Source organism: Curcuma longa, chromosome 11 (genome assembly GCF_044706935.1).
Source record: "Curcuma longa cultivar G26 ecotype Majalengka, Jawa Barat chromosome 11, ITB_CL_G26_1.1, whole genome shotgun sequence".
NCBI lineage: Eukaryota > Viridiplantae > Streptophyta > Magnoliopsida > Zingiberales > Zingiberaceae > Curcuma > Curcuma longa.
Genome location: NC_133871.1, coordinates 32,204,669 through 32,218,777, shown reverse-complemented (window position 1 = coordinate 32,218,777; position 14,109 = coordinate 32,204,669). Strand labels below are relative to the sequence as shown.

At 38.2% G+C, this 14,109-nt stretch overlaps 1 protein-coding gene across 1 annotated transcript in view; it reads right to left on the bottom strand.

The window, feature by feature from the left end:
* Positions 1 to 2,487: 2,487 nt before the first annotated feature.
* Positions 2,488 to 14,109, bottom strand: part of LOC141838197 (putative LRR receptor-like serine/threonine-protein kinase At1g06840) — a 58,582-nt gene continuing 46,960 nt past the window's right edge. Inside the window, exons 19-20 of the mRNA XM_074725608.1 lie at positions 5,052 to 5,186; positions 2,488 to 2,845 (exon numbers count right to left, since the gene is read on the bottom strand). Of these exons, the coding sequence (XP_074581709.1) occupies positions 2,531 to 2,845; positions 5,052 to 5,186 (450 nt within the window). The 3' untranslated portion in view covers positions 2,488 to 2,530. The remainder of the gene's footprint in view (positions 2,846 to 5,051; positions 5,187 to 14,109) is intronic.

The following is a 14,109-nucleotide window of genomic DNA, read 5'->3' as shown; positions in this document are numbered from 1 at the left end:
AATACACCCATGAATTGTTTGTTTGATTATTGTTATGTGATCGTTTGAGATCAATCAAAAGCCAAAAACAATTAAGAATTGTTTATTATAGATAGTAGTAAGCAAGTTAGTTATTAAATCTTGATGAACTTGTAACTCCATAACTATAGATGCATAGGAATAATATCGAGGAACAAAGCAACAAACATAACAGCTGCACTTGTTTCGAACAAAAATCTATAAATAATTTAATCACAGGATGTTTTGTCGAGTTGAGAAGAGATACTAGTGTTTGAATCCTAATGATGGGAGCTACCAAAGCAGGGTTTGCTCCTTGTTAAAGGTTAATACAAATGATCCAGTCTGTTTTTTATTTGGTTTCTTGTTTGTTTTTAAATCTCATTCGCTGAACGGGAACATGTCCGGACCGTTGTCTGACCTTTGTCTGAATGAGTCCTTGGATCGAGCTTGTTGGTGATCAAGCAGAGGAGTTTGTTCTAGTCTTGGAAATTGCAGTCGTTATGCATGGGCTCTGACTAACAAATTTATTCTGCATTTTTTTTTTCAAAGGGCATATTTAATTTTTACGTTATACTTTGATTTTTTTAATCAAAAAGATGTATCTAATTCCTAAAATACTTTTTCCATCTTTTTCAATCTTAAATTAAAATAAAAAATTAATTATTTTATCAAAAAATTTCATATAAAAATCATAGATGATATTAAAAAATTTATATCATTAAACTGATCTTCTAACTTTATCCATATTTGTATTTTTTATTTTAAAATTGTAAAATATAAAAAAATTAAATAATAAAACTCATTATGATCTTTTAATTTATTTCACTTTTAATGTTCAAATTTCGTAAAAGAGAGATTTTTAATCCTTTAGCATTGGACGACTCCCCAGACAACCTAAGAAGAATCCACAAATCGCTCCTCCACTGATTTAAAGAAATTTTCAAATAATTCTTGTTCCGATTGAGAAGTGCTTCTGGACACGTCACCGATCCTTCCTCGCCGTAGGGGTGGAACGGAAGGCTGAGCAGAAAGCAGCATGAGCTTCAGGGGCTTCAGGACCTGCGAACACAGGGAACGTCAGTGGGAAGACCAGGGGGGTGCCCTGGCGCGACCACTCCGACGCTCAAGTCAAGCACGACGGGAGGAAGAAGATGAACAGTAGCTTGAGCGTAAAGAGAGTTTAGGAGCAGAGAGCTCACCTGCTGCGGAGGGAGTGGTCGTTTTAAGGAGAGATGAGCATGTATATTTGTCATGTCATCATTTACAAGATGTCCCCATCATGATTAATGAGATGTCAGAAACAATCAAGCACAATAGTCATGAGTCCCATCTCTGGTAGATAGTCGTCATGTCATTGCCCACGTGGGAGTCAGAGAGGGCGGCGATAATAAATGAAGGTGTGGGCTTGTAAGAAGTCATGATGGGATATGCCAAGGCACTGTGGGGCGATCCGGCGATTCGGCTTGATGGGAGGTTTGAAGGGCAAGGGCGGTGGATGACTGGCGATCCGGCCACTCAGTGACTCGACAGCGCACCACGCATAGCAGACGGAACAGCGCAGAACAGGGCACGCAGAGCCTGCGACGGTGCCTCTGGCACATGCGTGGCTCGAGCAGACAGCGCACCACCCATAGCAGACGGAGCAACGCAGAGCAGGGCACGCAGAGCCTGCGACGGTGCCTCTGGCACATGCGTGGCTCGAGCAGACAGCGCACCACGCATAGCAGACGGAGCAGCGTAGAGCAGGGCAGGACATGGCCGAATGAAGATATGGCCGAATGGGAGACATGACCGAATGGGAACATGACCGAATGGATACGTGGTCGAATGGGAACATGGTCGAATGAAGACATGGTCAAATGAACACATGGCCGAATGGGTACATGGCCGAATGGGAACATGACCGAATGGGTACATGGTCGAATGAGAACATGGCCGAATGGGAACATGGCCGAATGGAGGATTCGACCGATGGGCGAACTGAATGGAAGAGTGATTCGGCAACTCCCTTGTCCCGAATCGAATGGGGAGGTCATTCGATAGCTCATGCTGAAGGCCGAATGAGATGTCATTCAATGGCTTCCTCGAACGAGTAGAGAGAGAGAGCACTTGGTCAATCAAGCCTAAAGATGCCGACGATGGGCCTTTGGGTGAGACCAGGATCGGACTCGAGTAGAACCAAGGGGACCTCATGGGTTATTCCCGTAACAATTCTCAAATTTTAAGGAAATATTAACCAAAACGAATCTATTATAGAGGTTAGCTCGAATTGGTACATGCTCATATTTACAAAGGTACACACATTGGAAGAGTGTGAATAACATTAGCTTAATCATTATTCTAATCAACTCTGCCCTCAGTAGTGGATTTGATGATTTTGTTGAATCTCGTATACATAATCATCAAAAGCGTACACTGCTTCGCTTCGTACCTGCATCTGTAGTTTTCATTTTGAAGAAAGGAAGAAAAAAAAAATCCTGAAGAAGATGCGAAAATAAAACATGTATGAATATATTAGCCTGCAGTGATGTCAACGACTTGTAACAACACCATGGGTTTCACTGCTGACAAGAGGTTCTGCACCCGAACTTTCTGATGACAATGAGCCTGAGGCCGTCTTGCTATCTGCTGCCGGAGCTTCTTGTGAACTATCATCCTCTGACAACATTTGCAGTATGCGCTCAAGCTCAGCAACAACCTCCGACATTGATGGTCTATCATCAGTCTCGTCGGAACAACATCGAACTGCCAAAGAGCCGAATTTTACCACACATTCTGAAGGATAAAATCCCATGCGGTTGTCGACGAGTGTGAACATCAACCCTGATTGACAAGCATTCCTAACCTGCAAGAGCAGAATAAATGGAATATAGCAAATGTGTGAGAATCATCTCGTGGATCCACAAATGATTCCAGAGTCCAAACTGATTATTGTCTCCTGCAGTTTGCTCTGTTGTGTATGTGGTGTTGGATCAAAGATTAGTGAAATATAGAAGAGAGTAACGAGACAAGGCAGCGCAGCCAAATCCCTTACATGGTTTACAAACTCTGAACCAAAGAAAAGAGAACCATTTGTGATTATGGATAAACAACCAAGCTCATTAGTAGGGTTGAATCTCAAACAGCTCAGGAAGATAAGTGATGGAATTTGAATAAAATACACAATTTATGGTGTACACTTATGCACAAGAGTGATCTTTCTAAATGAAGGGAAATAAATATCACAGGAATGGAAATAAGAGGGATTTTTCTTCTCTAGTTCCATGCTTCCTACCTTTCCCTTCAGTTTTCATTCACTTTCACTTCAACCTATCTAAACTCAAACTAGGGTCATATTTCACATGGCTCCAGAAATATTTGACATCTAAGCAGTGATGCATTGCTATTCTTAATTCACATTTGAATCGACAAGAAACCAAGCAGTATTCAGAGAGAGTATGTTTTTTTAATTTTCAAGGGAAATATTGGAATCATATAGGTCTCAGTCATAATATCCATTACACTGAAATCCCAAAAAGAAACTTGATATAAATCATTTATTTTTCATCTCAAATCTTCTCAAGATTAAGCATTTATTTCCACATTCTTCAAGTTTTTCCCATTCTTCTTTTTGCCCCATCCTGAGGTCTACTTTTTATCTCACCATCCTTTATTTATATTGTGCATGATTTAAGATGAAATTAGTTTTGTTTTTTTAAGGATTCTAAATTACTAATATCTCTTTTTTTTTTTTGTTGGAGTCAGAATTAACTTGGTCTCTCCTAACATATTATCTAGCAGAGTAAGATGATTAACCATGCAATCTCCTTCCAGCATGTTTCTCTTTGCAAAGAAGAGGATTGAAACCCTACTCTCCAACACTTTGTCTCTGCCAGTTAAAAGTTCAAACTGATGAATAAGTCTGTCCTTTTCCTGAGTCATCTTTATTTGACCAGATTTCACACTTTTCATACTCTCGTCTCTATGATCCTTGCCTCTTCAATTACATTGGATTTTACATCATCTCTCTCAAGATATTAGCCTGACTTCGCCTATTGGGATAAAGCTTGGTTGTTGTTGTTGTCTCTGCAGATATCGACTCTTCATTTTAAGAGCAGATGCCAATTTTCTATTCTATATTTCCTCTTTGCAACCTCTCATGAGTTGTCATTTAATCCTATGGCATCTTCAATTTGACAGACAATCAAGGAACTTACCAAGTCATTTGAAAATCATTGCCAATTCAATCTTTTGAAGATCTATCTTAAAAGATAGCCATAAATAGAATCTAACCTTCAATCTAGAACATTGCACTGCCAAGCTTCTCAGTCATTGACCTTGTATCTTCATCTACATCAGAATCTTTTCATTTTGAGAGTATTTTTATTTCATGTAATAAGCTGACAATAAATAAAATTGGCATGCCACATTGGAAAGGGGATCTAAACAAAGAGTCTTGAGAGCAAGTGCCGAAGATAAATGAGTGTTCTCCAAGGATGCATGCTGTGGGTGAAATTGCATCATTGGAGCTCTGATAACAGATCTTTAGACACTGAGAGGGTATGCCACCAACAAGACGAAAGGAGTCAACACTAATGTTGATCTTGTTGTCGAATCCCAAAGCAGGGAGTGGAGTTCACATTAAGCCTGCATTCTCCCATAAGAAATTTGAAGGAAAACAACCCTAAACTTGTACCAAGTACAGAGAAAAAAAATTGTATATGATCTTCAAAAGTGAAATATTAAGATCATATATATAGAATTTGGACATGGCATGGCATACCCAATGACATAAATCTAGGGTGAAATCAAACACATATATATATATATATATATATATATATATATATATATATATATATATATATATATATATATATATATATATATATATATATATATATATATATATAAAGAACAATAGAAAAAAGGAAAAATCTATAGGATCCTTTATAGAACCATAAGCAATAAACATAACACTGTTTTGTATTTAAACAAAGAACAAGCTACTATAGGAAAGAAAGGAAAAGAAAATAGAAAAACTCAGAGACATCATGAAAACAGTTATGTACCTCTCTTACAATGTTTTTGCCATGTGAAATTGGCCGCATTCCAGTTAGAAGTTCTAGGAATACAACCCCAAGGCTGTACACATCGCTTTTGTCTGTCAGCTTATGTGTTAGAACATAATCTGGATCAAGGTAACCCTGAAAAGTAAATCAAACCAACCTAAGGAACTTGAAAGCATAAGCAATGAGCTTGCGGGAATAAATGATAAATCTACATACTACAGGAAACCTAATTTACATAAGTGGAAATGAATCTGATATATAAAAGTGGTCTTAAGGAAAAAGGTGGATATACAAAAGTAATCCATTTGTTGTGTATGATATCTACAAGTTCTATCATAGTTTCTAAATTAATATGTCTGGTTCACTATTATTTAACTCCTATTAAATCTTGAATGTATTGCAATATGTGTATTTCTTTCCTGTGGCACAGATTGCCAGATTCATATATGTAATTGTTGAAAACCTAATTGTAAATATACAAAGAGATTGGGATGTATATGAGAAATGGTAGTAAGATAATATGTATATACAAGTAGAGGGTAGTATCTTGGGAATTAACCCTAATAATTTCCCCTAAAACATTATAATATCAGAGCCAAGTTCCTTCATCGATCTTAGTCATCCATTCAAACTTTGTTGAAGCTTTTCAACCTGTCCGAGAGCATGAGTCACAATAGTCATGTCCAAGAACAAAGGTTGTATTGGGATTCACAAGTCAAACTTCCCTTACCCTTACAGTCAAGGTCTCAAGTTCTGAGTTAATCACAACCTCTAATCTTTCCTTTTCCATCGAGAAAATTGCTTTCCACCAAAAACACTAGATCCATTTAAAATTACACCACCTCGTCTAGAACCTCTATTGAATCAACAAGGGTCCCCGGGGCAATGGTGCAACGGTAGGACATCCAGATTGTAACTCAGGGACCCGCGGTTCGATCCCTAGCTACAGCGTATTTGCAGGAATTTTCCTCCAAATGGGGAACGCAATCAAAGGATGCTGTGCATCTGGATTGGCCGCCGTATGCGCTTCCCGATTTACCCTAGTGGTCGGTGGGAAACTTCCGTGGGACCGGACCGACCACCCCCAGAGATGTGGCTACTGGGATTATCATTTTTTTTTTCTATTGAATCAACAAGGTCCCCGGGGCAATGGTGCAACGGTAGGACATCCGGGTTGTAACTCAAGGACCCGCGGTTCGATCCCCAGCTACGGCGTATTTGCAGGAATTTCCTCCAAATGGGGAACGCAATCAAAGGATGATGGGCATCTGGATTGGCCGCCGTATGCGCTTCCCGATTTACCCTGGTGGTCGGTGGGAAACTTCCGTAGGACCGGACCGACCACCCCCAGAGATGTGGCTACTGGGATTATCATTTTTTTTCTATTGAATCAACAAGTCTCTCAACTTTGACGCTTCACTCCTCAGTGTTGCCGCTCACTCGCAAAAGTTGGCACCGATTTTCAAATTAAAAATTGTTAGGCTCAAGTTTTTGAATCAAGAAAAATTTTGCCCAAAAATATTCAACCCAACCCACTTCAGATGGAATCAACTACCAATTTTTAGGTTACCATTAAAGCACCTATTAATTTTGAAACCACAAACTTATTGTAACAAAATGAATTATAATATAATAAGTGAAATCTATAACTAAATACATAAAAAACTACTTATTGCAATATAATTATAAACCAAGAACATAAATATAAATATATAAATATAAATATATAATCTTACAATACAAGTCTTTAATACTAAAGTCATAGGATTCTTAATTTTTTAAACCTACTCTTTTATTATTATTATTGTTATAAAAAATATTGTTACACATAAATTCATATAGTAAATTACTCTTATTAATTAGTGATGGAGATGGTTAATGGGTGATTTGCTATGTAATTTATTATAAATTTACGTAATAAACTTGGGCCAGGTTGAGTTTATTGGTATCAGGAATTGAATATCCATATTCCACCTAAGATCCAAATACTTTATAACTTTTGACCAATGAATCAACATAAAATTAAAATATGCTGAATGTTTTGGTTGAATGTGGTCAAATTGGATATCTATTGATCATCCTTCAACAACAAATTCCTATCTGCTAGTTTCTTCCAATCCACCTCTGCAGGTGGCAATGATGGCCCTCACTATCCTCATCTGGTTTCTCTTGTGATTTCGCATATGAATCTTCTTTACTTTTGAACTTAGATCGTTTCTTGGATGCAACACATGTTGCAAATCTTTTCTTTAAAGAGGTGGTTCAACTGCATGGAGTGCCAAAAACAATTACATCCGGTCAGGACGTAAATTTCTAAGTTATTTCTGGAGGACTTTGTGGAAACTAATGACTAGTAAGCTGCAATACAGTAGTGCATTTCACCCACAAACAGATGGTAAATAGTGAATCTGAACCTGGATAAGTTGTTGAGATGTCTTGCCAAACTGAGTTTCACCACAAGGTGACTTTGTTTATAAAAATTTTGTAAACCAAACCACAGGGAATGTCCTTTTAAAATAGTGTGTGGATGTATTCTGAGTCAAATTACAGACCTTGCTGATGTATCTAACGAGCCACGTGTTAGTTATGATGCAATTGCTTTTGCAGAAAATTTGAAGGAAATTAAAGTGCTCAACCAATATTAATTGAGATGAAAAGAGGCAAAAGATCAACATAGGTGGTTCAAAGAATACCAAGTTGGAGATTTTGTGATGGTGTTCCTATGAAAAGAAAGGTCTCCTGCAGACATTTATCACAAGTTGAAAAGCAAAAAGATAGGCCCACATAAAGTACTGCAAAAATTTGGAGAAAATGCTTATAAAATGGAGCTTCCTCAAGACTTAAACATATCTCCTATATTTAATATACTTTCATGGGAAGCACTAAAGACGAGATATTAAACCACATTCCTAGAAAAGAAGCTGCAATTATTGAGATGAAAACCAGATCTGGTTCATACTTTTGCTTTCTTGTGAAAAGAATTGGGAAACCTGATTGTGAAAATTAATGGATAAGTGAAGAATAGTTTATGAAAATTGATGCTGAAAAGTGTCAAGCAGCTAAGATATCAACTCGCATGGAGTCAATTTGTTTCATTAGGTATGATTAAAAGATCAAGTTTCAAGAATAGAGTAGTGTTGGAAGAATTTAATGAGAAGTGGAAGAGTTAGGTCTTGGTCGGCATGGGTCTATAAACCGTTGTTAAATGAGTTCTAGGCAGGTGAAACAGGTCATCAATAAGTTTAGGAACTTTAAATCTATTGAAATTTCCCAGTCTATGAATGTGAAAATTTCCTTTAATTTTTTGTTTTGACAGCAAGGGATTTTTTTAGGAGAAGAAACAAACTTCAGTTTAGGTCCTCCGGAAGTAAACAAATAAGATTTCTTCCCAGAATTATCTGTTGGAAACTAATCATTAATTGATTACAGAATCATTGATTGATTACAGAATCATTTACCATTAATTCCTTGATTGAGTCATAATTACAGAATCATTCTGTAAATAGAAATCTTTAATTAGCTTTAATTAGTTTCCGTCTTCATTAGTTTTCCTTTTTTAGTTTTCTCTATTGTATCTCTCTATAAAACAAGAACCATGTACCTATTCTTTTGTGTGAAGAAATAATTATTTTTTCCATATTTTCTAAGTTGGTATCAGAGCAGAGTAGCCATGTCAGAAGTCACGTCCAAAGCCACTACAATCCCTGCCACTACCACGGTAACACCTTCTGAAACCCTACGACACCTTTCCAACCCTCATTCAGTCCAAATCACCACTATTCGCTTGAATGGGGATAATTTTCTCCGGTGGTCGCAATCCGTCCGAATGTATATCCGTGGGCAAGGAAAAATCGGCTATATCACTGGTGACAAGAAGGCTCCTGCAGTTAATGATCCGCTGCATGCCGTATGGGATGCTGAAAACTCCATGGTTATGACATGGCTAGTCAACTCCATGGAGGAGGATATAAGTACCAATTACATGTGCTATCCTACTGCAAAAGAGCTGTGGGATAATGTTAGTCAGATGTATTCTGACCTGGGTAACCAATCTCAAGTCTTTGAATTGACTTTAAAGTTGGGAGAAATTCGTCAAGGAGAGGATTCAGTCACAAAATACTTCAATTCGTTGAAAAGATTGTGGCAAGATCTTGACCTCTTTAGCACATACGAATGGAAATCTGTTGATGATTGCAACCACCACAAGAAAACCATGGAAGACGACCGTATTTACAAATTTCTTGCCGGTCTCAACGTCGAGTTTGATGAAGTACGAGGAAGGATCATTGGGAGACCCCCTCTCCCATCCATTGGTGAAGTGTTTGCCGAAGTCAGAAGAGAAGAAAGCCGAAGGAGTGTTATGCTGGGAAAAAAGAGTATCGGTGAGTCAATTGAAACTTCGGCCTTATTTACTGATGCTACCTCCAAGGCTGCAAATTACCAGCGCAGATCCGATGATAAGCCACGGGTTTGGTGCGATTTCTGCAACAAGCCTCGCCATACACGTGAGACATGTTGGAAAATTCATGGCAAACCTGCCAACTGGAAAAACAGCAAGCCAGGAGAAAAGAATCGCGGACTTCCTATGGCTAATGAAGCCAACTCAGGCTCCTTCAACAAAGAGCAACTTGATCAACTCTTAAAGCTGATAAAATCCAACTTCTCATCTGGTATTCCTAGTGTTTCCTTGGCACAAACAGGTAGCAATCCTAAAGCTCTCTCTTGTTTAAACTCTTCTCCATGGATCATAGATTCTGGAGCCTCAGATCACATGTCTAGTTGCTCTCACTTATTCAATACTTATTCTCCTTGTTCTGGAAGTGAGAAAATTAGAATTGCCGACGGTAGTTTTTCGCCTATTGTAGGAAAAGGACACATTAAACTGACCGAGAAAATTAATCTCAATTCTGTTCTTCATGTTCCTAAATTAGCCTGCAATCTTTTATCTGTGAGTAAATTATCTAAAGATTCTAATTGTCGTATTATATTTCTTGAATCACACTGTGAATTTCAGGACCAGAACTCGGGGATGATGATTGGGCGTGCTAGGATGATTGAAGGTCTTTACTACTTGGATGAAATACCTGTTAGTACTAAAAAGGCTCAGGTTTTTAATAGTATCAGTTCAAACTCAGTTCGAGAGAAAATAATGCTATGGCACTATAGGCTTGGACATCCTAGTTTTCTCTATCTAAAAAAATTATTTCCAGAGTTATTTAAAGGTATTGATTGCTCTTCTTTATATTGTGAAACTTGTTTTTTTGCAAAATTTCATCGTGCAACATATTTACCAAAGAGTTATCAGGCCTCCAAACCTTTTTATTTAATTCATAGTGATGTTTGGGGTCCATCTAAAATTACTACTCTTTCTGGAAAAAAATGGTTTGTAACATTTATTGACGACCATACACGTTTATGTTGGATTTATCTGATGGATAAAAAATCTGACGTGAGAAATTTGTTTAAAAATTTTTACACTCTAATTGAAAATCAATTTCAAACCAAAATTTGTATTTTACATTCTGACAATGGAACAGAATATTTTAATGAGCACTTGGGTGATTTTTTGAAAGAAAAAGGCATTTTTCATCAATCTACTTGTCGGGATACCCCTCAACAAAATGGCATTGCAGAACGAAAAAATAAACATTTACTTGAAGTAGCACGTGCCATAATGTTTTATATGCATGTTCCTAAATATTTGTGGGGTGAAGCAATTTTGACAGCCTCTTATTTGATAAATAGGATGCCTACTAAGGTGTTGGAATACAAAACACCTCTTGATTGTCTTAAAAAATATTTTCCTAAAATAAGACTGTTTTCTGATTTACCTGTCAAAGTTTTTGGGTGCACTGTCTATGTTCATGTTCCGTGTCAATTTCGTTCAAAACTTGAACCACGTGCTATAAAATGTGTATTTTTGGGATATTCGTCAAATAAAAAGGGGTACAAGTGTTTCGATCCTCAAACAAAAAAATTCTTTATGAGCATGGATGTGTCTTTTTTGGAAACACACCCCTATTTTACCAAAAATTCTCTTCAGGGGGAGACAAGTGAAAGAAAAGATAATTTTTGGGAAATTTCTATCCCACTTCCTAATATTAGTTTTCCAGAAAATAGTCACTTACCTCTAGTGCCTAGTATTGGAGACTCTCGATCAGGGGGAGAAATACTACACACTGATCACCGCGATCTGAGTTCTGAGCTTCAGGTTTATACTAGGAAGAGATTTCATCTAAGGGATAAAGACTCGAATGTCAATCCTGCACAACATCAGTCTGAAAACCCAAGCTCTGGCACCGAAATTCCAGGTAACTCTATCCCTAATCCAACTTCAATTTCTCCCATTGTGTCTGATTCTTCACCTACTATTTCTGATCTTGATGTTCCTATAGCAATTAGGAAAGGTGCCCGAAACTGCACCAATCATCCTATTGCAAATTATCTTTCCTATCAAAGACTGTCAAAAAATCATAAAGCTTTCATCTCTAGGATTTCACACTTGTTTGTTCCAAGGAATATACAGGAGGCTTTGGATGATCCAAGTTGGAAATTAGCAGTTATGGAAGAGATGAATGCCTTACGGAGAAGTGGTACTTGGGAGATAGTTGATCTACCCAAGGGCAAGAAACCAGTTGGGTGTAAATGGGTATTTACAATAAAATGTAAAGCTGATGGAAGCATTGAAAGATACAAGGCGAGACTAGTGGCTAAAGGCTTCACTCAGACGTATGGGATTGACTATCAAGAGACGTTTGCTCCAGTTGCTAAGATAAACTCTATCAGAATCCTGTTATCCCTTGCAGTAAATTCAGATTGGCCTCTACATCAACTTGATGTTAGAAATGCATTTCTCAATGGTGATCTCGAAGAAGAGGTGTTTATGAGCCTACCGCCAGGATTTGAAAAAGGACTTGACAGTAAAAAGGTGTGCAAATTAAACAAGGCATTATATGGACTCAAACAGTCACCAAGAGCGTGGTTTGAACGCTTTGGAAAGACTGTTATCAGTTATGGCTTCTTGCAGAGTCAAGCAGATCATACAATATTTTATAAACACTCAGAAAAGGGTAAAGTAGTCATCTTGATTGTTTATGTTGATGATATTATCTTAACTGGTGATGATGAAACAGAATTAGCAGTTCTAAAGAAGAATCTCGCAAAGGAGTTTCAAATCAAGGACCTGGGAGTCCTCAAGTATTTCCTCGGAATGGAATTTGCAAGATCCAAAGAAGGTATATTTGTTAATCAAAGAAAATATATTCTTGATCTCCTTGGAGAAACAGGTTTGCTTGGGTGTAAAATGGTTGAGACTCCAATTGAGGCTAATCTGAAGTTACAAGCTGCTAAGGCTGAAGAAGTGAAGGACAGGGAACTATATCAGAGACTTGTAGGAAAATTGATCTACTTGTCTCATACACGGCCTGATATTGCTTTCGCAGTTAGCATGGTAAGTCAGTTCATGCACTCACCTGGAGAAAAACATTTCGAGGCAGTATATAGGATATTGAGATATCTAAAAGGAACTCCAGGTAAAGGTTTATTATTCAAGAAACATGGACATCTTCAAATCGAAGTCTACACAGATGCAGACTGGGCAGGGAGTGTTACAGATAGAAGATCAACATCAGGCTACTGTTCCTTTGTTGGTGGGAACCTAGTTACATGGCGAAGTAAAAAACAAAATGTGGTAGCCAGAAGTAGTGCTGAAGCAGAATTCAGAGCTGTTGCCCATGGAATCTGTGAGGTGATGTGGATAAAAAGAATTCTTGAGGAATTGAAGCTTTCTTACTTAACTCCTATGAAAGTTTATTGCGACAACAAAGCTGCCATTTCCATAGCTCATAATCCGGTTCTTCATGATCGTACAAAGCATATAGAGGTGGATAAACATTTCATCAAGGAGAAAATCAACACTGGAATAATATGCATGACATATCTTCCAACAGATGAACAATTAGCTGATGTACTAACGAAGGGACTACACAAGAAACAATTTGATAAGCTGACTAGCAAGCTGGCTATGGAAGATATCTACAAACCAGCTTGAGGGGGAGTGTTGGAAACTAATCATTAATTCTTTGATTGATTACAGAATCATTTACCATTAATTCCTTGATTGAGTCATAATTACAGAATCATTCTGTAAATAGAAGTCTTTAATTAGCTTTAATTAGTTTTAATTAGTCTTTAATTAGTTTTCCTTTTTCTCTATTGTATCTCTCTATAAAACAAGAACCATGTATCTTTTGTGTGAAGAAATAATTATTTTTTCCATATCAACAGTTATTTGAAAAGTTATTTGAAAAAGGGCATGATGTTGGATTGGTAAGGTGCAAACATAGTCCCACATCTAAAACACATGGAAAAGATCATGGGTTTAAAAGGATGGAAGATATCTCCATTGGCATGAGGCCTTTTGGGGAAAGCCCAAGAGCAAAGCCATGAGGGCTTAGGCCCAAAAGTGGACATCATGCCATTGTGGAGATACCGACGTCCTTGGGGACTTGCAACAATTGGTATCAGAGCGAGGCCGCTCTTCACCGGACTAACCGCCGGATGAGCCATGATCCGGATCTAACCATGTGGGTTAAACCTTAAAAACAAAGAAAGTAGGGGCTCCGTGTTTGAATCAAGAGGACCATACACTGGGCAGGAAGTCCTAGTAGGTCGGGTAGACCGAGGGGCATGAAGTCCTGGTTGCGGCTGGGCAGGAAGTCCTAGTAGGTCGGGTAGACCGAGGGGCATGAAGTCCTGGTTGCGACTGGGCAGGAAGTCCTAGTAGGTCAGGTAGACCGAGGGGCAGGAAGTCCTGGTTGCGGCTGGGCAGGAAGTCCTAGTAGGTCAGGGTGGACCGAGGGGCAGGAAGTCCTGGTGGGTCGAGGATTCAGACATCAAACGGAGGTTTTCCGTTTGAGGGGGGGCCTGTGGTCCTTTGTTTGAGGGGGGGATTGTTGGGTTGCAAAGGTGCAAACATAGTCCCACATCAAAACACATGGAAAAGATCATGGGTTTAAAAGGATGGAAGATATCTCCATTGGCATGAGGCCTTTTGGGA